The sequence below is a fragment of the Saccopteryx leptura genome, chromosome 2 (assembly GCF_036850995.1).
Source record: "Saccopteryx leptura isolate mSacLep1 chromosome 2, mSacLep1_pri_phased_curated, whole genome shotgun sequence".
Lineage (NCBI taxonomy): Eukaryota > Metazoa > Chordata > Mammalia > Chiroptera > Emballonuridae > Saccopteryx > Saccopteryx leptura.
This window is the reverse complement of record NC_089504.1, coordinates 2,826,194-2,849,431: the sequence shown is the minus strand read 5'-3', so window position 1 is coordinate 2,849,431 and position 23,238 is coordinate 2,826,194. Positions and strand designations below refer to the sequence as shown.

Here is a 23,238-nt window from a genome sequence, read left to right as displayed (position 1 = left end):
GCGCCTGTCGCAGCACCTGTCCACCCTCAGGTCTGGGGGGTCGGTGGCTTGTCCTCCCACCCTCAGGTCTGGGGGGCCGGTGGCTTGTCCTCCCTGCTGCCACGGTGTCCTGATGGGTGTGCCATCCCGGCCACGACCCCCTCCCCCCAACACCTGGTGTGTCGGGAGTGAGGCCATGGGTCAGAGATGTGGGGATGTGGCTCCATGTCTCATAAGGACGAGGGTGCAGGCCCTGGGTCTGTCCGCACGTGTTCCTGGCCTTGGGCCCCCGTCTCCTCAGCACAGGCTGTGGTCCGTGCGTCTGCCCCTGCGTGTGCCCGGGACCCGGCGGGGGGAGGCGCAGAGCTGGCGCATGGCAGGTCCCGAGGGGCTGCTGGGGGGGAGGTCGGAATCAGTCCTGTCAGCATGGTGGGGGCAGCCTGAGCTGGCCCAGCAGGGGCACCGCAGTGAGGGCTCGGACTGTGCGGGGACGGCGTGTGGGGGTCTCCCCGGAGCAGCGAGGAGCCCACGGGGCCTTCAGCATGGTGGGGGCAGCCTGAGCCGGCCCAGCAGGGGCACCGCAGTGAGGGCTCGGACTGTGCTGGGACGGCGTGTGGGGTCTCCCCGGAGCAGCGAGGAGCCCACGGGGCCTTCAGCATGGTGGGCACCAGACTGAGCCGGCCCAGCAGGGGCACCGCAGTGAGGGCTCGGGCTGTGCGGGGACGGCGTGTGGGGGTCTCCCCGGAGCAGCGAGGAGCCCACGGGGCCTTCAGCATGGTGGGGGCAGCCTGCTGAGGCCAAGCTGTGAAAGGGCAGGTCTGGGTGCAGTGGGCTGGCTGGGTGGGGGTTGGATGGCTGCTCTGTGGGTGCAGGTGAGCGCCTACACAGGACCCCGCCCGTGAGGGGCGGCGCCTAGGCCACCGTGGCCACGGGGAAGCCCCGTCCGGGCGGGTGAGCGGACGTCTCTTTCTCGGTCTGTCTCACGGGTGAGGCCCTGTCTCTGGTCTGCAGAGGTTCCGCCAGCCCAGCCCCCGCACATGGCGGGCACCGGGCTGGCGCTGCCACCGGCTGAGTCAGGGAGCGTGGGTGAGCCTGTGTCTGCCACGGGGAGGGTGCCCTGTGGTCCAGCCTCACCAACGTGGTGGCAGGGGTCTCGGAAGACCCTCCCCTGAGCCCCCCGGGAGTTGAGCCAGGGATGCCTGGCTTGGCTGTGCCCCACCCACTGCGTGGCCCTAGGTGGCCACGCCCTGGAGGCTCTGAGCATCCCTGCGCATGTCCTCGACATGGCCACGCTTCGTGGGTGCTCGGAGGACTCGGGGCGTCCCCAGGAGCAGCCGAGTCCGCACAGGGCCCAGCGGAGCTGCGCTCAGAGCGCCCGCTCTCCCTGACCTTCCCGGAAGGCTGTGCCTTGCCAGCCACCTGGCATGGAGTCCCCCAGCTTCCCCACCTGGCATGGAGTCCCCCAGCTTCCCCACAGGTGGCCCAGGCACCGCTAGGCTTCGGCCTGCCTGTCCAGGAGTATGTTCCAGGAGCCAACGGGGACACACTGAACATTAGAGAAACAGCTGGAGGGGGCGGAAAACACAGACGTTCCACGACAGAGCCGCGGGTGGCGGCGGGCCTCTGAGCCAGCCAGCGCCGCACGGCTCAAAATGAAACAAGAATCTTTTCTTTTCCTGTTAAAGAGAAACCGCCTCAGCCAGCCCGCAGACCCAGGGGCCCCCTCACCCCGCAGGCTGCTGTGGAACAGGCGGGGTTTCACCAGGAATTCCCCCTCTCTGCCCACCCTCCGGCACGGTCTGGGCGGGCACCCAGGAGGTGCTGGCTGGGGACCGCTCGGGGGGGACTGTCCGGAGGGGAGGCCACAGTCTGCCTGGGAGTCCCTGCCTGGCCTCGGAGAGGTGAGCCTGCTTCCAGCTCCCTGCGCTCCTGTGGCCCCCACGGCGGGCCTCCCTGCTGGGCCCCGGGGTCTGCACCTGGAGCCCTGTGCCCGGGGGTCTGCGCCTGGAGCCCTGTGCCCGGGGGTCTGTGCCCGGCCACCGTGGGGGGCTGTGGGGGCGGGGAGCGGTTCTCTCTGCACCTGAAGTGTGCTGGGAGCTCCTGGGGCAGACGCAGGCCCGGCTTCTGGCTGGGTGGCTCTCCAGCTTGGGAATCGCCTCTTTCTCCCTGAGGCCCTTGTCTCGTCTGCCGGCTGGGTCAGAGCTCCTGTAATAAACGTTCGCACGAAGTGGACGGTGCGGGCGGTGTGGACGTGCAGTAGGTGCAGCTGCGTAGACCGTGGCTTTGAGCACGGAGTCTCTGTCCTCGGGGACTCCAGGCGCGTAGGAACCTCCATTTGGCGGAGTCCAGGGTGGTAATGGACCACACACAGGTGCTCTCAGCTGCCTCTCGGCTGCTCTGAGCCCTGTCCCTTTTGTCACCCCCTTTGTGCGCCGGCCCCTCCTCCCCAGGGACCCTGGCAGAGGCAGGGCTTGGCTGGCTGGCTGCGGACCAGGGTGGTCTTCCTCGCGCACCCAGGGCGCCGGAGGGCTCTTCAGGGCCTCTAGCCATCGAGGTGGAAACTGGCTCTGGGCACTCGGGGAGGGGCCCCTTGGCATCTTTCTGGGTGGGTTCTGGCCTCCACCAGGGAGTCTCCCTGGCAGAGGCTCCTTTCTGGACACCAGCCGCAGGGCAGCGGGGCTGGACAGGGCCTGAGCTGGGCACTGCCGGCCACCGTGCTCTCCTGACTTCCTCCTCGTGCCGGCCACGCCAGGCAGTCCTCACCTCGGGGTTCCTGGGACGGGTGGGGGGTCCCCTCAGTGAGGCCACACGAATCCTTGTGACCCCCCAGCTCTGTCCAGGGTCGGGTGGGATGTGGTGCCTCTGGGTAAACCAGACGCTTGGAGAGGTCCTGAAAGGATGGGGAGTCCCCGAGGATGGCCCGAGGCCTGCCTGCACCCCGAGGACAGGCGTTTTGTGAGGTGTGTGCCCGCTGGGCGGGGGGGAGCAGCACCTGGACTGAGACCCTGGCCTTGGGCCGGGCACTCCGGGCGGGTCTCCGAGCCCCATGGCCACTGTGCCCACCATGCCAGTCCTGCTCCACCACGAGCCCACCCACCCACGGCCTCTGGGGACAGGCCTGCCTGCTGGGCCTTGTCCGGGGCTCTGCCAGGGGTCACCTGGCTTCTGGAAAACCGGCCTGCCCCGAGGTACGAAAGCCCTGGGGTGACAGGGGAGCGGGAGGGAGGGCGGGAAGGTAGGGAGCTGGCATCTCCTGAGCTGGCGTTTGGGGCATCTGTGTGGCTGGTGTGCAGGATGGAGCCCCAAGGAGGCAGACCCGTGCAGCTGGTGCTGCTACCATTGTCCTGAAGCTGCCAGCGTTTCCTGTAGCGCCCAGGTGCACGCAGGGTGGCCTGGCAAAGAGGGGCGTGAGATAGCACGGGGGGGGGGCAGGGGGCTGGGCCCGGGGGGGGGGGGCAGGGGGCTGGGCCCGGGGGGCAGGGCTTGGCGGGAGCTCGGCCCAGCCTCCCAGGGGTCCGGCTGCTGTGTGTCCCTGTTCTTGTGTTGGCCCGTTTCTGTGAGCCAGTGAGTGGATACGGCCTCAGGGCAGGTCTCTCCCCTGTCACGTGGAGTCTTGAGCCACGCCCCCCCCAGGTTAAATGTGCAGCTTGGCCCCCAGGGTGCCCCCAGATAGGGCCTCCCACGCCTCTCTGTTGGAGTGCCCCCAGCCGGGAGGGTGATTGCAGTGCCCACTGCGAGAATCAAAGGGAAGGTGGTAGGAGTGGTGTTGGTTGACTGGAGCTGGGCCTGTTGTGAAGGCGGTGGCCACAGTCCCCGTGGACCGTGGGCTTCTGGAGGGCGGGCTCGGGGATGCGGCAGCCCCCTGCCAAGGCCGTGGCCCCTGGACCCCAGTGCATTGGTGCCACCATGCCCCAGCCCGTTCCTGAACACTTTCTAGGCCCAGGTGCTGGGTGACTGGTCACAGGGAGCCCCTCTGGCCGCCCCTTCCTCCTGCCTGTGCGTCCCACTTCCCCACTGCGGCTGGGCTCCAGCCACACCTGCTGCCACTGGGCTCAACCACAGCGCCCCAGGTTGTGTGAGTGGGCTGAGCGAGGGTGGCTGCTGTCCTGGCACCACTTTCTCTTCCTGCCCCTCTCCCTCACAGCCCCAGCCTGCTCGGTGTGTCCAGCAGAACCTGAAACATTGTCCTTTTGTCACTGTGGCAATACCCGTTTAGTGTCACCATCAGCCATACGGGTTTCAGCCTTTTGGCTGTGCAGTGGGACAGGGCGGGGGGTTGTTCAGAGGGTGAGGATGAGGGTGAGGAGGAGGAGGAGGGTGATGTGATGATGGTGGTGATGGTGACGATGGTGGTGATGATGGTGATGATGGTATGATGGTGGTGATGATGGTAATGGTGAAGGTGATGATTGTGATGATGGTGATGATAACGGTGGTGATGATGGTAATGATGGTGGTGATTATGATGGTGATGATGATGGTGATGGTGGTGGTGATGATAGTAGTGATGGTGATGATGGTGGTGATGATGATGGTGATGATGGTGGTAATGATGGTGGTGATGATGGTGGTGATTATGATGGTGATGATGATGGTGATGGTGGTGATGATGGTGATTATGATGGTGATGATGATGATGATGGTGATGATGATGATGGTGGTGATGATGGTGATGATGATGATGATGGTGATGGTGATGGTGGTGATGGTGGTGATGATGATCATGGTGATGATGATGGTGATGATGGTGATGATGATGGTGATGGTGGTGGTGATGATAGTGGTGATGGTGATGATGGTGGTGATGATGATGGTGATGATGGTGGTAATGATGATGGTGGTGATGATGGTGGTGATTATGATGGTGATGATGATGGTGATGGTGATGGTGATGATAGTGGTGATGGTGATGATGGTGGTGATGATGATGGTGATGATGGTGGTAATGATGATGATGGTGGTGATGGTGGTGATGGTGGTGATGATGGTGATGATGATGGTGGTGATTGTGATGATGGTGATGATGGTGATGATGGTGGTAATGATGATGGTGGTGATGATGGTAATGATGGTGGTGATGGTGCAGACGTGTTTGTCATTGAGGGCTCACCAGATGCCAGCACAGATATCTTTCTGCCCTGAGCCTTTGTTATGGAGAGTAGTTTCCCTGGTTAGACTCTGGGGTGACCTGTCACCATGAGGCACATTGCAGAGGGTGTACCCTCTGCCCTGGAGAATTTGATATTGGTCAAGATTGAAGGACTTTGGGTTGATGTCATCTGGCTGGGACCTGGAGGTCAAGATGTTTGAGTCAGCATTTCTTGACCTCATGCCTCTGTAGGTCATGGCGGGCCCTGGCCAGAAGTCCAGCAGGTCTGGGTTGAAGATGCTGCCCTGCCTTTTTACTTGATTTCCTTGGTGGTGGTGGGTGGGGTCCAGCTACCCGGTCCGTCACGTCTGCACACGCCCTGCGTCAGGGACCGCAGGCCTCACGGAGCACCCCGAGGCCCCTCGCCTTCACCCCACACCCCCTTACTTCCCTGCGGGTCTCGGGCTCCTGCTCTGAGCCGACCCCTGAGCCCGTATGGGGGCTGAGGTAGCTGGACAAGACCCCAGCCCTCGAAGCCTCTTGGTCTAGTGGGGCATCAGGTCGAGAGGTGAGGTCAAGGAGAGAGCCCAGCTGCAGGCTGCTCCCGGGCCCGGGGAACAGGGGGCTGAGACCCTGCCTTCCTTGACTTGGGCGGGGGTGGGTGAGACCACAGAAGTAGGCTTGGCATTCCCGAGTTTTTGTGGGCTCATGCCCAAAGGGAGCCTGGGAGACCCGAGCTTGTAAAGGCAGCGGCCAGACTGGAGTCCAGGGTTCTGGCCCAGCCCGGCCCAGCCAGGGTCACTCTGAAGTCTGGACCCCAGAGGCTCTCAGGAGCGCCTGTCCCTTCTCCAGCCCTGGGCAGAGTCTCCATTGGTGTAGGTCTGCAGCCGCGGGTCACTCTGGGTGCCCGTGTGACCTGGGGGCTGGCTCGGGAGTGGTGTCCGCCCCTCACTCAGCAGAACTCCTGCCTGTCCTTGGGCCTTCGGTGTCCAGCCTGCCTGCCCCTGCCTTCCCCCTCCTCGGCCCCGGGACATCCCTGTCTAGGCAGGGTCTGGGGGCAGAGCTAGAGGGCAGCACTAGGGGAGGCCCGCGGCCGTCTCCGTGGGGCACGTGGAGGGTGGAGCTGTGAGGTGTCCAGGCTGGCGTCCCTTAGACCCACGTCATGTGGCGGGGGGCGGGCAGGGGTGAAGGAGGTGCTTGTTTTGTTTCACGGGGCCTCCTCCTCCTCTCTCTTCTGCAGCCTGGGTGGGTCTGGACCACCCTGGACTCTGGTGTCTGAGTTCTGGTGTCTGAGCGGGGTCTGAGTTCTGGCCCCTGCGGGCCGACCAGTTTGCTGGTTCCAGCAGAGGGAGGGGCCTGGGTCCCTTCCGGCCTGTGGGGGGCCTCTCCCCAGGGGCTGCCTGGTCACTCCCATCTAACCGAGGCTCCTGGAGGCAGACTGGGGTTTTTCCGGTCACCCGTGACGGTCGCACTGTGTCCTCAGCAGGGGCTGAGATTTTGGGGCTGGGGCCATTGGTTGGGCAAAGGGCAAAGTGACCCCAGAAGAGCTGAAATTTCAGCCCGGGCCACCCGAGCTGTCAACTGACACTTGGCTGGAGGCAGAGGGTGAGCCGTGCTCCTGGGGTCGCAGGGGACAGGCCCCCAGGTTGGCCTGCCTTCCGCGGGGAGGTCAGAAGCAGGCACACGGGACATGTGCATGTGCCCCCTGCCAGGGCTTGAGGGCCCACCCCTCCGACTGTGTCGGCAGCCTCCGCATGGGCATTCGTGTTTACGGAAGGGGTCGCTCGGGCCCGGGAGCGGGGGCCCTGCAGCTCTCGCCGAGGCCAGCCCCGCCCGCGGGCCCTCAGCCCCTGTGGCCCCTCTCGCCCCCCTTCCCGCTGCCGCCGCCCCCAGCTTCCCCCAGGCCTGGCTCCCCGTGGTCCCACCACAGCCCCCGCCGGCCGCCACTTCTGCTCCTCGGGCTGCAGGGGAAGCAGCTCTTCCGGAAGGTGGGGGCTGGCGGTGGGTGTCCCGGGAAGCTCCTCACTGCAGGCTTTCCGTTCTGGGGGTGGGGTGGGGGTTACCAGGCCGGGGCCCAGAGCTGCAGGGCTGGGGGAGCGATGCTTGTCTGGTTGGGTGCTGGCTCACTGGGGGGGTCTTCTGACCCCTTTGTGCCCCTCCCCTCCTGGGCACCCCCGTTTCTACCTCCGTGCCCTTCTTCATGCCCCTGCTGAAGCCCCTGGCTCAGTCCAGCCTCAGGGGACCCCTCCCCATCCTTCCCCTAAGCTGACCTCCCTGCTCGGAGGAGCACTGTGTCCTCTCCCGCCCCCGCGGCGGTCTGCTCAGACCCTGCTGTCCTAACTGTCTCTGCAAATTCAAAAGAGCCCGGGGGAGCCCTGAGACACCCTTTCCAAGAACTGGGGGTTCCCTGCCTGCCTGGGCGGGGCTGGCAGGGTCTCGCCCCCCCTTCTGTAGTACGAGGCTGGCATTTCCTGCCTCCCCGCCTCCCCCTTCCCCGCCTGCCCGGCAGAGGCCGGAAGGGAGCTGGTGGGGGTTCCCCGGCTTCCTGCTCTGGGGTCCAGGAGGGTCCTGGGGGCATTTTGGAGGGAGCTGGTACAGCTCAGCAATTTGAGTCAGTGGGGATATCCCTTCCCTCTCAGAGGGACCTCAGGGCTCAGCCGACCCTGTGAGGTGGCTGTCGTCTCGGCTTGCATACGTGATGGTCTGGGACGCATCGCCTCGGAAGCAGCCTGGCCACTGTCAGTGACCGTGAGAACACTCTCTACTTTTTTTTTTTTTTTTTTTTTTTTTTTTTCATTTTTCTGAAGCTGGAAACAGGGAGAGACAGTCAGACAGACTCCCGCATGCGCCCGACCGGGATCCACCCGGCACGCCCACCATGGGGCGGCGCTCTGCCCACCAGGGGGCGATGCTCTGCCCATCCTGGGCGTCGCCCTATTGCGACCAGAGCCACTCTAGCGCCTGGGGCAGAGGCCGAGGAGCCATCCCCAGCGCCCGGGCCATCTTTGCTCCAATGGAGCCTCGGCTGCGGGAGGGGAAGAGAGAGACAGAGAGGAAAGCGCGGCGGAGGGGTGGAGAAGCAAATGGGCGCTTCTCCTGTGTGCCCTGGCCGGGAATCGAACCCGGGTCCTCCGCACGCTGGGCCGACGCTCTACCGCTGAGCCAACCGGCCAGGGAGAACACTCTCTACTTTAACTGCACTAACGGAACGTCCACACTCGCACTCGGGCCCGGGGAGCCCCCCTGAGCCTGCTCGGAGCGACGACCATCACGGGCCATTCCACCTCAGCTTTCCGGTTTCCGTGTTTGGCCTCCGGGTATTTTGCATCTTTAGTCAGTTTGGTGGCCTGAAATACTTTTCTGTGGCAAGAGAGAGAGAGGTCTGTCTGCCACCTCTTCCATGCTGCCTCCCTGGGTTTAGTCTGACAGCTCTTTGAGGTCCCTTTGCTCGTGTTGAGGGCTGCCGGGGCCTCCCCTCTGCCTGGACACAGGTCTGCCTTTTTCTGGAGGTCCCTGTGAGTTCCCAGGCTCTGGTGTCCTTACCCTGAGTCCCAGGGATTGCTGGTGGTCTCAGAGGGTAGCCAGCCGTACGGGGTGTGAGGGGCTGGGGTGCGGGCCCCGGTGAGGCCCCGGTTCTGAGGGCCCCAGATTCAAGCGCTTGGGCTTTGCCTTTCCTCAGATGCCCCTCGGCACCCTCTTGGGGGAGGGTTGGGCTGAGTGGGTCAGGCTCCCAGGGTCAGGCTCCCAGCCGGCTGGCGGCCCCTCAGCCCTGCTGAGCGAGGATCAGATAAGCTTGTGGTGACAAGTCCCCTGCTAGTCCAAAGTATGAGCTTTTCAGAAGCACGCCTTATCGCCTTATCTCACAGCCCTGCTTATCTGTGGGTGGGGACAGGTAGTGGCCGGGAAGGGCAGTGCCCGCAGCGCAGCGGGGAGGGGGGGAGGGAGGACGGGGGGCAGGGCCGCCCCTGCAGCTGCAGCCGCGGCAGCAGAGGACCTTGGGCGCTTGAGCTTTCCTAACATCCCCTTCCCGGCCCGAGTGTCTCCCTCCTGAAGACTCCAGAAAACACACCCAGCCCATTGTCACCCAGGCTGGGGAAAGTGTCCTGTGTCCAGTGTGTGTAAACAGGAAGTGCCCGCCTGGGGCCTGGGGGCAGCTGGTGTCCTGGAAAGCGGGCGTTGGGAGTCGCTGCCTACTCCTGTGGTGTGTGTGGGGGGACCAGGGGCTCACAGTCTGCCCGTTTGGAGCAATTGCTGCACCCTTGACTTCGGGGTGCAAAGGATGGGGCGTGCCCGAGGAGCCAGGCCCCCTGACGTGGGGTGGGCTGACCCAGAGGCCGAGGCCCCTTCCCTGGTGGCCCCCCCATTCTCCGGAGCCCCTCCTTGTGCCTGTCTTTCCCCGTCTGCCCAGTTTCCCCTCCGCGTTGGTTCTGACCTGGACGGGGTGCGGATGGTGCCTGGGGGGGGGCTGGGGATCTCTGGGTGCAGCCTGGCAGTCACCTCCCTTCCCTCCCTGCCTCCCTCCCTTCTTCCTTCCGGCCAAGCTTGCTCCTGCGTCTCCCTCCCCTTCCTGCCCTGGAGCAGCAAACAAGCAAGCAGGCGGCTCAGGCCCAGCCTGCCCGGCTAGCCGGCCCCTCAGCCAGACCCTCGGCCAGACCCTCAGCCAGACCCTCAGCCAGACCCTCAGCCAGACCCTCAGCCAGACCCTCTGCCTGCCCGGCTAGCCGGCCCCTCAGCCAGACCCTCTGCCTGCCCGGCTAGCCGGCCCCTCAGCCAGACCCTCTGTCTGCCCGGCTAGCCCTCAGCCAGACCCTCTGCCTGCCCGGCTAGCCGGCCCCTCAGCCAGACCCTCAGCCTGCCCGGCCTGCCCGGCTAGCCCTCAGCCAGACCCTCTGCCTGCCCGGCTAGCCGGCCCCTCAGCCAGACCCTCAGCCGCTGCAGCTGTGTGGGTGGGAAGCCCCCTGCCCCGGGCAGGGCACTGCCTGTCCGGTGCGTTGTGCGGCTGGCCAGCGGCTCTGGGCCTCCTGGCGGACAGCAGCTCTTCCCTGTAGTTTGGGGACCGTCAGCCCCCAGGACTTCCCTGGCAGAGGGTGGGGAGAGGTGGGGAGCTGGGAGAATCCAGGAGTGACTGCTCCTTCTTGGCCCATCTCGACCCCCGGGGCTGGGGGGAAAGGTGGCAACTCCCCCCCGGGTCAGCCAGGTCCTCAGGCTTCAGGGACGTACTCCTGGGGTTGGGGCCCCTTCGTCCCTGACCCTTCAGGTCCAGCCTTTGCCCGGACACCCCAGCGGTCGCCGTGGCTCCGGTCAGCTTGGGCTCTGGTGCCGTCTGCAACCCCTCGTGCACAGTCTGTCTTCCTTCCCTCTCTCCTGCACCTTGGGGTCAGCAGGGGCTTCTGGCCCCCGTGACCAGGGAGGGCCGCCCGGGTCACCCCGGCCTGCGCCTGCACAGTGGACCTGCCTGCCTGTCCGCACGGACCGGACGCCGAGGCTTGGGCAGGGACGGAGCTGGCTTGCAGGCAGGCCGTGGGAGGTGGACGCTCCGGGCATCTCGGCAGGGGCCTGGGCAGTAGTCATGGTGGCCCGGCCGAGGGGCCGCTGGGGAGCTCCTGGGGGCGTGCCTTCCTGTCTGTAACGGGGGCGGACAGGGTGGACTGGGTCACAAAGGTTCAGTGACATCAGGATGTGCCAGTGGGTTCCAGACTCACGCGGGCAGCTGTGCTGGACACCTTTCCCTGCCGGTCCGCCCTCGTCGGCCCCGACGGAGACCTCTTGGTCCACGTGTGATCCAGGCGGTCCAATGACCAATGGGTCGGCTGGCTTGTGTTCCTGGTCTTTGCTGATGAGCACTGTGGCCGACTGGTGCTGGGATTCCTCAAGCTTCTGTTTTCAAGTTCAGTGGAGCGTTTTAGTCCCAATTTTGTGAATGGTGAGGGTTTCGAGTGGAGCACAGGAGGCTTGTTTGCCAATGGAGTGAGTCAGACCGGGTACAGGGGCGGACAGGCTGGGGGCGACGGGGTGTGAACTGGTCAGTGCTCCCGGTGCTCCCGGAGGAGGGGGTGCGGCAGGGGTTCCCGTGGGACCAGCCTGCCTCGGGGGTGCCCGGCACCGTCACACACAAGTTCGGAAGGCTGTGGCTGGAGTCAGATCCTCTGGCTGGACGGTGCGTGTCCCCCCGAGACTCAGTTTGCACAGGTGACCGGTGTTGACGAGAGGACTTGGCATGCACAGGGACTGTCTGCTCTGGGCCTGGTGCTCCGGGAACACTCGGACACAGCTGCTGCTAGGTTTAGGGAGCTCAGTCGGTCTGGGGCTGTTGAGGGGTGTGGCCACGGTGTGCGCTCTGACCTGGGGTTCGTGTGGACAAAGCCACTGCCCCGTTGTTCCCGCGGGGCTTCTCGGGAGCAGGGGTGACCGCTGCTGGCTGGCTGGCTGGCTGGCTGGGGCAGAGACCCTTGGCAGGTGGGAAGGCTGAGGCCCCGAGAGGGGCGTGGCTTGCCCGGGGCATCCTGCCTGGCTGCAGCTCCAGCCCCCTGCTCAGGCCCATGGGCAGTGGGCAGTGGATTCCCCACCCGCCACCCACCCGAGAGCCTCACTGCTGGGGGCGCTTCCCTTTGCTGAGCCCCCAGGGTGGGGTGGGGAGGCCTAACGAGCACCCATTGGGGCCCTGACATCCTGGAGATGAAAGGCTGTGTGTGGGAGGTCTCAGCCCCTCCTCACGGGTCTGGCGCACAGCCGGCCCCTCCACGAGGCCCACCCGGCAGCTCCTGGCCCCGGCTGCGTGCCTCCCGGCCCGGGCTCTCGGGGTTGGGAGCCAGAGGGTCCTGGGGGTTCTGGGGTCGTGGCCACCGCTGCTGGGGTACCGCAGCAGGCCCAGGGAGGGTGGCCTGGCAGTCAGGGGCATACACTCGGGAGGGTGCCGGGGCAGGTGTGAGCACAGGCCCCGTTTCTCCAGCTGAAGTGGGAAGCACCCTCGCCCCCTCCTCAGTCCCAGGCGTTTCTCTGCACCGGGCGCGGGGACATGGCTCCGCCCGTAGCGGACGTTCTGGCAACATCAGTCTTCATTTTCCTGTGACTTTTCCCCATTCACTTGGACGCCCGCTGGGCACATGGCAGAGAGTTCGGCTGGCACTCCTGACTACCGGGCGTTGCGGGTGGACAGGCCTGGGGGTGTGCACTCCTGACTAGTGGGCGTTGCGGGTGGACAGGCCTGGGGGTGTGCACTCCTGACTAGTGGGCGTTGCGGGTGGACAGGCCTGGGGGTGTGCACTCCTGACTGCCGGGCGTTGCGGGTGGACAGGCCTGGGGGTGTGCACTCCTGACTAGCGGGCGTTGCGGGTGGACAGGCCTGGGGGTGTGCACTCCTGACTAGCGGGCGTTGCGGGTGGACAGGCCTGGGGGTGTGCACTCCTGACTAGCGGGCGTTGCGGGTGGACAGGCCTGGGGGTGTGCACTCCTGACTGCCGGGCGTTGCGGGTGGACAGGCCTGGGGGTGTGCACTCCTGACTGCCGGGCGTTGCGGGTGGACAGGCCTGGGGGTGTGCACTCCTGACTCCCGGGCGTTGCGGGTGGACAGGCCTGGGGGTGTGGAGGGTTTGAGCGGCAGGCGGCTGTCTGACCGCCTTGCCCACCCGGCCAGGGTTCCGAGCGCGCCTGCGGGGGTGGGGGAGGGCCCGGCCTGCTTTCCCTGCATCTGCCCGGGCACCACGGCCGCCGGCCCGGCCTGTGTGGGTGGGAGTTTTCGCTGGTGAGCCTTGCCCTGGCTGGCTCTCCCGTGTCAGGGCCTCCTGTGGTTTCTGGCTGGGGGGGGGTAGCAGGCCAGTCTGTGTGGATTCCTGACCGCCCTCCTGTGCATTCTTGTCTTGCAGACTTCTCCACCCAGGTGAACTCCTCCTCCCTCAACTCCCCCACAGGGCGGGGCTCCATGGCGGCCCCCTCGCTGCACCCCGCCCTGGGGCCTGGCCTCGGCCCCTCCCTCGGCTCCCCCGGACAGCTGCACTCGCCCATCAGCACCCTGAGCTCCCCCATCAACGGCATGGGCCCGCCCTTCTCCGTCATCAGCTCCCCGATGGGCCCCCACTCCATGTCTGTGCCCACCACGCCCACCCTGGGCTTTGGCACCAGCAGCCCCCAGGTGAGCGGGGGGCGGGGCTGGGCCTCACCTGCAGGATGCCTGCGTCTATGGACCCCTGGGGCGGGGTGCCAGGGGGGTGCGGGGCGTGGCAGACGCTGTCCTGCCTGCCTCTGGTCTGTGGGAAGCGGTGGCTCAGAGAGGCCCCCTCGGCCTGGGATGGGGGTTGAGCCTGGGTCTGGCCGACGTGCTGACTGGTGGCCCTTGGAGGTCACCAGCCAGGTTTCCTCAAAGCAGCTTCTCCAGTCCAGCAGGGCCCCTCCCTCCCGTGGGGGGTTCCCTGCTCCTGTGACCCGGAGCTCTGTAGAGTAGGGACTCCATGTTCCTTGTGCTTAAAGCCACACCCCCCCGGGAGCCCTGTGTCCCCTCAGTGGCCCCTCCGTCCCTCAGTCCCCTCGCTCGCTTGACCTGTCTTGGGCCTGGGCCCTCCCCCCCCTTCCTGGTCTTGCTCATGCCCACGCCGGGTCGCGTCAGCAGCCCCTGCCCGCTCTGGACACGTGTCTACGCGCTGCCAGGCTGGCACGTCCTCCGTGGTCACGAGTCCCAGCAGAGGCTTCTCTGGGACGGTCTGGCTTTGGAGTTGTTTCTGGATTAGGAAGCAGCTGGTACCTCTGGGGTCTGGCTCAGTCCAGTTCTTTTTATTTTGTGGGGACCCAGGAACCCTGGTCCACCTTCCCCTGGACACCCTGGGCTGTGAGGGGCACAGGGCGCAGCTGGGCTTTGCCACTCCTGGCTCCGGCCGAGTTTTCATGGCCGGGTGACTTGCCTGCACCCCCGTGGGCACTCCCTCTCTCCCAAGCTCCTGCTGTCCACCTGGAACAGGCGGGCTCCCTTTCTGCTCGCCCCGTCCAAGCCCAGGTTTGGCTGCTGGTCCCCCGTAGGTGAAGGTCGGTGGTGGAGCTTCCATGGGCCGCCTCCAGGGGGCCTGCCGGGACAGACCCCCAGGGATGGGCACGAGATGTGGCTTCGCTGCCCACAGGTGTTAGCCCCGTGTCCAGTGGACTCCCAAGCGCCCTGTTGGCTGTGGAGCCACACGACGTCCAGGGCAGCTGCCCGCGGGCACCGCTGGGGGGTGGAGCCGGCCCACGGCCCGCTGCGGGCCCTGGTGCTGGGGGGCCGTGGTGGAGAGCGCTCTTCCAGGGCGACCCTGTGGGTCTCTCTGCACCTGGGCGCTGGGCATCCGCGCGGGCTCCCCGTGCCTGCCCCCTCACGTCCCCTGGCCTTCCAGAGGTGGTCAGCGGCCCGAGGTGCTGGACGAGGGAGGCTCGGCTGCCTTCCTGTGCGTGACCGTGCTGTTTTTAGGGTAGCCGCCCCACTGCGTTCTTGTTGGCCGCAAGGAGCACGCAGCAGAGGGCGGATGAACTCTGGGGACCCAGACAGAGGTGGGCGCCTGCTGGCTCCCGGAGCCCCCGAGACTCTGGCCGGTGGCAGACCCTCTGCTGGCGCTGGTGGCCGTGAGTGCTGGTGCACGGCTGGAGCCTGCAGTGGGGATGTGCAGCGGCTGGGTCTCGGGGTGCCCACTGCTGACCTCGGGGTGCCTGGTGCCCCTTGACCCTGTCAGCCGTCTGGGGGCGGTTCTGGGTGGGGGGTTCAGGGCCGTCCCCACTCTGTCCTCTGCACACAGCCCAGATCCTGGCACCGACAGATGCCTGTTGGGTCCAGGTCTCTGGGGAGCGAAGGGCCCAGGTCCCTTCAGGTTGTTGAGGGAACCCGGGCAGGCGTGGGGCCTGGAGGGGCAGGGGGAGACCGCACCGGTGTGCTGGACGTTCCCTGAGGTCCCGCTGGTCAGCTCTTGGTCTGGCCGCCCATGGTGGTTGGGCTGCGCTTGGCTTGGCTTTTGTCTGAGCCCCGTGCTCACCCTCTGGACGGGGCCCTGACCCCTGCCCGCCCCTGGAGCCGAGTTTGGCTTCCCGGCTCTAGCAGTTTGTCTTGGAAACCCGGGGTTCCCCATATTCGTGGGAGTGTGGGTGAGTTCGGGGGGGGGTGTGCCTTCACCCCCTGATTCCAAACTGCAGCTGCAGCTCGAGCTGTGGGGACCAGCGAGGCTCTCTGCCTTCTGCTGTGGTCGGGAGGGCCCAGTGCTCTGCCGCGCCTGCCTGCTCGAGTCCGTGGCTGGGGAGGGCCGTCCACACTCCCGAGGCCACCCCACTTGACCCTGCCTTGCAGGGAGTGGTGCTGGGGTCTGGGCCGAGCCAGACCCCACCGTAGGCGCTGGCGCCGAGCTGCCCCCGTCTCTCCTCAGGTCTGGGGGCTCCACCCGGTGCACAGGGCCCCGGAGCGTCCCCATCACACCCCAGAGCTCACCCACGGCGCCGGGCGCACAGGGCCCCGGAGCGTCCCCATCACACCCCAGAGCTCACCCACGGCGCCGGGCGCACAGGGCCCCGGAGCGTCCCCATCACACCCCAGAGCTCACCCACGGCGCCGGGCGCACAGGGCCCCGGAGCGTCCCCATCACACCCCAGAGCTCACCCACGGCGCCGGGCGCACGTGGGCACCTCAGTGTCCAGGCCTTGCCAGCCCAGCCAAGCCTCCCTGGTGCAGGACCCGCCCAGGCCCAGTGGGGTGGCCGGTGCTGCTGGCTGCAGGCACCGTGGCTGTGAGGAGTCAGCGGTCCCCCTGCGGCCAAGGGCCCCACACAGGGTTTGCCCTGCTCTGACGGGCAGGTGGAGGACAAGGCCGGCTCTTGGCGCAGGGCAGGCCCGGAGCCTCCCGTGGGCGAGGGCTTCCCCCACGAGGGCCGGTGGGGGGGCCTGCCCTGTGCTGGGCCAGGCAGGGTGTGGTGGGTGTGGAGGAGAAGCCGGGGAGAGATGGGCAGGGGACCGGGCGGGGCGTTGGTGAGGTGGCTGGATCATTTAGTAAGTGCTGCGGACTCCAGCGGGAACTGAAATCCAGGCCCAGGATGTGAAAGGGGAAACGGCCCCTCTCGTCCACACCACGGAGACTTCGGGCTCCAGCACCGGGCTGTTGGTGCGCTGGGTTTCCTAGGAGACGGGGTGGGGTGCAGCAGGGTTAGCATCCCTGTGGATGGGGGTGACGTGGCCACACGGGGCCACGGGGGCTGCCCGAGCTCTGTTCTGGGAGCTGTGAACCCCAAGGCCCAGCAGCTTGGAGCCAAGGCTGGGGGGGCATCACTCGCTGGCGACAGCTGAGTCCCCCATAGCTGTCCCTGGTGGCCCCGGGGACTGCCTAGCAGTTGAGATGGAGAGCAAGTGGCCAGAGCCTGCAGAGGGGGCTGCAGAGGGGGCTGCAGAGAGGGGGCCGCAGCTCGCCTTCACCTCCCCTACGGCGGGGTGTCTCCCCACGGTGGGACGTCCGCCCCCACGTCGGGGTGTCCTAGGGCTCCCCAGCTCTGACCGACCGCGGTGCTCAGGGACGCCGGAGCCCAGGAGGGCTGACCGTCACAAACCTCTCTGTGCTGCCTGCTGTGCCTTCCCTGCCTCGGTTTACCTCAGGCTGGCCCGGCCCCCAGGCCCTGCACGCAGGGGGCAGGTAGTCCCTGTGGGAGAGGAACACCCAGCCTGGTTTGGGTGACTACAGCAAGAGGGGGTGTTCCCCCTCTTTCCCTCGGGGCCACCGGGCTGACCCAGCAGTATCGGGGACCCTCCTCGGGGCCACCGGGCTGACCCAGCAGTATCGGGGTCCCTCCTTGGGGGCGGTGGCGGCCTGGGAGAGGCCCCCTCTCACCAGTCCTCCTGGCTGTCACCTCAGGGCCTGCCCTTGGCCTCTGGTGCTGTCCCCTCCGCCCCCCACCCCACCTCCGGACTGTTTGGTCGGACAGCCCCCTGCCTGGGACGCCTGCCTTCCGTTGTCCGGTCAGGGTGGCGGCCCCTCCTCCCAGAGGTCCGTGTGTGAATGGGGCTGCGACTCGGGCTCCATCGCCACGGCCCAGGGCCTAGCCGGTCACCCCAGCAGCAGCCCTCGGGCGGGTACGCCTGGCACCCGGCTGTGACAGGAGGAACCCCAGGCTTAGCGTGGTCACTTCTCCAGAGTCACACAGTGGGGGGAGCAGGCAGAACCTGCAGCACAAGCGGTCCCCGCCCTGCCCTCGGACTGGCGGCCCTGTGCAGGTGCCATGGTGGGCGGGGTCCCTGAGGGGCTCTCCCTTCTGCAGCGAGCAGGTCACCTCTGTGCCCACCACCCGCTGACTCTGAGGCCCTGGCCCACGTGCACCCCCACGCTCGACCACGGAGCGCTGTGTGCCCACGACCGTGCCTGAGGCCAAGCCTCCGTGTGCGTCCACGGCTGGGGAACGGGTGGGAGGAGGCGGTCCCCTGTGGAAGCCCCATGCCGTGGGTGGCTGTGTGCCCACAACCGTGCCTGAGGCCGAGCCTCTGGGTGTGCCCACAGGTGGAGGAGGCGTCCCCCGTGGGAGCCCCACGCCGTGGGGGGCTGTGTGCCCACGACCGTGCCTGAGGCCGAGCCTCTGGGTGTGCCCACAGGTGGAGGAGGCGTCCCCCGTGGGAGCCCCACGCCGTGGGGGGCTGTGTGCCCACAACCGTGCCTGAGGCCGAGCCTCTGGGTGTGCCCACAGGTGGAGGAGGCGTCCCCCGTGGGAGCCCCACGCCGTGGGGGGCTGTGTGCCCACGACCGTGCCTGAGGCCGAGCCTCCGGGTGTGCCCACAGGTGGAGGAGGCAGTCCCCCGTGGGAGCCCCATGCCGTGGGGGGCTGGCGTGCGCTGCCTGGGGCACAGGGGCGGGTGGCACCCTCCCTCCGTGCCTTCTCAGTCCCCTGTCGCTTGGGACACGCCCCTGCCTCCCAAAGACAGCGCCCGGGGGCGGGGGGGGGGGCACCTCGCCCTGCAGGGCCGCCCTGCTCCGCCCACCTGGGCTCCTGTGTCCTGACAATCGAGTGGTCAGAGCTGGCCTCCCGGCTTTCCTGCAGCCCTGAGCCCTGCGGGGGTTGAGTGGTCACAGGGCCCCCAGCCCACCTGGGGGGAGGACGGACCAGAGAACGGCTCCGGGAGGGGGGGGAGGCCTGCAGATGTCACTCAGGACGGTTTCTGCTGCGTGTGCTCGGAGCACCGGGCTCTTCCTGTCCTGTGGAGACGGGGGCTGGGAGTTGGGGGCCATGGGGAAGGAGAGCGGACGAGGTTCCTGTGTCGGGCGGGGCCCGGGGCTACCAGGGGGCAGCGGCCGCCACCGCCGCCTGTGCACAGAGACAGCTGTACGACCCAGCTTCCGCCTCTGTCGGGGGGTTTGCAGAAGTGGGGGTCCCGGGGGCCGCCCGGCTGGAGTCCAGGTGCCTGGCGAGACCGGCTGGCCCGCGGGGTACAGCGGGAAGCACCTCTGGGCCCACAGGGCTGACGGGAGGGCCAGGGTGGGCGCAGCGGAACCAAAACTGCTGTGTCATTACAGCCTCGGCAGCTGTTGCCAGGGTGACGGGTGAGTTTCCCACGCTTCCCCTGGCGTGGCGTCAGGCTGCCGTGGGCAGGGCGGACGGGGCGTGTGGAGAGGGGACAGTGTCCCTCTCGGCGGATGCGGGGGGGGGGGTGTGTCTCTGTTCCTCTCTCCATGAGACACGTGATCGGAGACCCCGCTCTGGCCCCTCTCTCCCCACGCCCCACCCCCACCCCGAGGCCCTGGCAGTGTGGTCTCTGGGTAGACCCCCGCTCTCCTCAGTGCCCCCCTGTGTGTCAGGGATCCCCAAGGTGCCCGGTTCCCTGGGAGGACATGGAGCTCACGCTGGCCTGTCAGGGGGGCGTTCAGTGAGGGGAGGTGCTTCTCCTTTAGGTGGGGCACGGGGCAGGGTCTTCACGGGCCCCCTGCTGAAGCCGGGGTCGGCGGTAGGAGGTGGAGCGGAACACGGGGGTGGGGAGGTGCCGGGGGCCGGAGTCCCGCTGGTGCTCGCTGCTGCTCCCCGGCTGCTCCCCGCTGTGGCCCGGGGTGGGCAGGCCCCGCTGAGCCTCAGTTGCTCTCTCTGTGAAGTGGGGGTGTGGCCTGCTTCATTGCCGCGGGGATTGGTGTGCGCCCTTGGGGTCCCCGCACGTGCCGGTGCTGAGCCTGGTGCTCCCTCCTCAGCTCAACTCGCCCATGAACCCCGTCAGCAGCACCGAGGACATCAAGCCCCCGCTGGGCCTCAATGGCGTCCTCAAAGTCCCGGCCCACCCCTCAGGGAACATGGCGTCCTTCACCAAGCACATCTGTGCCATCTGTGGGGACCGCTCCTCAGGTAGGCCGCCTGGCGCCGCGGGACCGCGGGGCCCTGGGGCGGGTGGCCGGCAGCAGCAGGCCGGGATGCGGGCGGCCCGCGGTGGGGGCGGGAGCTCAGGGCCCACACCCGCCCGCCCACCATCCGCGCCCGCCCGCCTGCAGGCAAGCACTACGGCGTGTACAGCTGCGAGGGCTGCAAGGGCTTCTTCAAGCGGACGGTGCGCAAGGACCTGACCTACACCTGCCGGGACAACAAGGACTGCCTGATCGACAAGCGGCAGCGGAACCGCTGTCAGTACTGCCGCTACCAGAAGTGTCTGGCCATGGGCATGAAGAGGGAAGGTAGGCTCCCCGGGGCCCCGCCTCCCCGAGCGCAGGACCCCCCCCCCCCGGACTGGGCAGCTCTGAGCCTTCTGGTGGCGGACGCCTCCTTGCTTGCACGCCTCTGGGGACGGGGTGCTCACCGCCGGCGGGGCTGGTGCTGCCGTTCCGTGGCTGGTGGCCTGGCGCCCCAGATCTTCCCTGAGCACCTGCTGTGTGCCAGGCGCTGGGGTCACAGAAGAGACGGCTCTGGTCTGCACCCTGGCAGCTTCTAGTTCCGTTGGGGGACAGGTGTCACTCAAACCTTCTTCGCGGTCACAGTGCGTGGCTGCAGGGGGACAGGCAGAGGCAGAAGGACAGTGAGGTCCGGGGCTGGCAGTGGGGGCTGGGCTGGGAATGGGAGCTGGGACGGCGGGTGCTGTCCAGCCAGGGGACAGTCGAGGGGGCCCTAGTGAGGACGGGATTCTGGAGGCTGTCGGATGTCCCCAAGCCTGCTGGACTCCAGGGTTGAGCTGTGCTCTCCCTCCTGCAGACCTGGCGGGCTGACTCCCAGCGGCCAGGGGGTGGGAGCGACTGGACTCCAGCCGCCAGCCTCTCAGCCTCGAGTCTGTGAGCCCATCTTACTGAGAGCGTGTCAGGGGTGGGATGGGGTCAGGAGTTAGCGTGAAGGTCAGTCCCCTGAGGTCACTGAAATGTCAGGCGGTGCAGCCAGACCTGGGTCCGAGCCCTCAGCCCTGGCCTGCCCTGTATCCTCCTCGCTCACTCCGTGCTGCCTGGGGCCTCGGTTCCCCCATCTGTCTGGTGACTCCTGTCCTCTGGGTGAGGGTCAGCGTCCACGCTGGCCCATGGGGCTGGGGTCTCTCGCTCTGCTCCCTTCTTCACTGTGGCTGGCATGGGTCTGTCTCCTTCCCGTCGGCTCCTGGCTGTCCTCTTGTGGCCGCAGTTTTTATCCAGTTTCCTTACTTTATTTTATTTTTTGCTCCTACTCAACCCCAGTTCTTGTTCAGAAACCGAAGCCTCAGCTGGGCCCCGTGGTCCTGCAGGGTGAGGGGGCCCAGGGACGCTGCCCCGTCTCCTGCCGTTGGCACCACCCCCTGGCAAGGGGCAGTGGGTCTGGGCACCGCCCCCGCCCCCGGGGGAAGCGCAGCGGCCGCACCACTGAGCCGGAGGGCTGGCCAGGGCTGTGCGGGGTCTGCCCGCGGGGCTTTCCCTGTCGGGATTCAAGTGTCACCTCACGCTTGACCCGCCCGTCCTCGTGCGGGTGGAGAAGCTGAGGCCCACGTGTTCCTGGGCTTGTCCGGGTCACAGGCAGGGCTGGGCCAGGACCCCGGGCTCCCAGTGCAGGAGCGCCTTCTGTAGGAGATGGTGCCCGGCCCCGGCAGCTGTGGGCGCCCCGTGCTCAGTATGACTGCTCCTGAGAGACGGAGACTTGGGCTGGGGGCGGGCATGCGGCGGGCAGTGGGCTGGATTGGAGCCCGGCCCGAGGGCTGGGTCCAGTGTGCTGGGGAGAGTGGGGAGGGCCCTGGCATGTGGCTCCAGGCTCCCACGCTGCAGTGCGGAGCGGGCGTGGGTCAGCGTAGAGATCCCTGGCTTGCTGAGCATGCCAGTCCGCTGCCGGCACCACGCTGGGCACCACACCGGGTGCTGGGCACGCAGCGAGCTGAGGACCTATCCGTTGAAAGGGAGGGAGCATCCCGTAACCAGGCAGCCCCTCCCATGTGACGTAGGGGAGGTCCAGGCTCCATGGCAACCCCGGGGAGGCACCTGCCCCGGCCTCGGGCATCGGGCCAGGGTTGGGCGGGCAGGAGATGGCCAGGCTGACGGGGGCCTGAAGAGCAGGACGGGGTTAGACCCCTCGCCCAGCCAGCGGGGATAACGTGTGCGGAGGCTGGGGGTGCCAGCAGGTGGGGTGCCACCCTGTGCCCCAGAGGATGACCCTACAGGTCCCTGGGATTGTCCAGGAAACTGGCCTCTTCCTAAGGCCCCCCTGAGCCTGTCCACCTGAGAGCCTGGTGTCATCACACGCCAGCTTCCTGTCCCCTCGGGCCTGGGGGAGACGGGGGTGTCGTGTTTCATTCCAGTGGAGCCGCAGGCCGCGCTGGGGAGACCTGTCCCCGGCCTGACCCTGGCCTGGGCCCGCTGGTGACTGGGGATCTTGTCACAGCAGCTGTGAGGGGCGCCATCAGTGTACAAGGCGTTGCTGCCCCCCCCCCCGACTCTGCACACTGTCTCTCACCCGGGGCGCTGGGGGTCTCTCTCACCCGGGCCGCTGGGGGTCTCTCTCACCCGGGGTGCTGGGGTCTCTCTCACCCGGGATGCTGGGGCGCTGTCCCCACGCCTCATAGGCGGGGTGTTTCAGAAAGTCTTGGCCAGTGAGGCAGCGTGGGCCCCAGGCCTGATTTGTGGCCGTTTGATAAATACCTGGTCTGTCGGGCCACCTCCTCCCCTCTCCTCCTCCTGGTTTACGGCAGCAGCGTGCAGTGAAGCTCTCATACCCCCGACGCTGGGGCGCGAGACTGGCCTCCCTGCCTGTCCATGTCCCCAGACCCTGTCCCCGGGCATGCAGCTCCCCAGGGAGGTGGTGGCTGGTCACGTGTCTTGGCACATGAGGGGCAGAGTCCCCAGCTGTCCTCTAGAGGGGTCAGCCGTGGCCCCAGTGCAGTCCCTGCAGGAGGCTTCACGGTGTCCTGGGACGAATGGCCCAGAGGGGTCAGGCGACGTGCCCCCCCCCCGGCCCACACCTGTCATGCGGCCTCGCTGGGTGCGGGCACTGCCCTCAGACCCCGGAAATGGTCCTGGGACACAGCTCCTCCTCTCTGCTGTTCCGAGCAAACCTCTTCTGTAAGGAGGACTTCCTGGCAGTGGTGGCGTTGCCGGCCACGAGTTGGGGCAGTATGACACCCTTGGGTGATGGGGGCCAGGTGTGCCAACCTGAAGCACCCTCAGCCAGGAGCATATAGGGTGTGAGCTGTAGGCTCCCAGAGCCAGCTCCGGGAGCCCCTGTGCTGAGGCGTATGGTCACGCCTGTTACAGGCGAGGAAACTGAGGCTCGCACACGGGCAGCACTGCCCAGTGAGTGGTGGGGAGGGGCAGCTCAGGGCTGGCACTGGGCTGGCTGACCACACGGGGGGAGTCCGGCAGGTTCCTGCTCGGGCCGATGAGACCCCACCTCCTGGGCTGCCGAGGGTGCCGCAGACTGATAGCATCGCTGTTGGGTGAGGGCAGGTCTGTAAGCACAAGCAGCCGCCAGGACCTCACTCATTCCACAGCATCCCCGGGGGGGGGGGGCCCATGTGGGAAACGCCATCGGTCCAGCCCTCTGCCAGGCTGAGCCGGGCCTGCCAGCTGGGGCGTGTGGCGCAGGGCTCAGGGGCCACCTGGCCTGACGGGGGAGACGGGTCCCGGGCTTGGGGGTTCCCAGTCTGAGCAGGAGACCTGGCCCCACCTGGGGTGACACCGGCCCAGGCTAGAAGCAGAAGTGGGTTTAACAGCGGGTGCCCCGGGCCCTGACTTCTGAAGGGCCCCGCAAAACCCCAGCTTGATGCTTTGTGTGTGTGTGTGTGTGTGTGTT

At 67.2% G+C, this 23,238-nt stretch overlaps 1 protein-coding gene across 8 annotated transcripts in view; it reads left to right on the top strand.

Annotated features, from left to right (window-relative positions):
- RXRA (retinoid X receptor alpha) overlaps window positions 1-23,238 on the top strand; it is a 116,017-nt gene that overhangs the window by 74,708 nt on the left and 18,071 nt on the right. For all 8 annotated transcript variants that reach the window (XM_066366740.1, XM_066366738.1, XM_066366744.1 and 5 more), the window contains 3 exons: window positions 12,931-13,196; window positions 19,215-19,365; window positions 19,509-19,688. In XM_066366740.1, coding sequence (XP_066222837.1) covers window positions 12,931-13,196; window positions 19,215-19,365; window positions 19,509-19,688 — 597 coding nt within the window. Of the gene's footprint in view, window positions 1-12,930; window positions 13,197-19,214; window positions 19,366-19,508; window positions 19,689-23,238 lie in introns of those variants that run through there.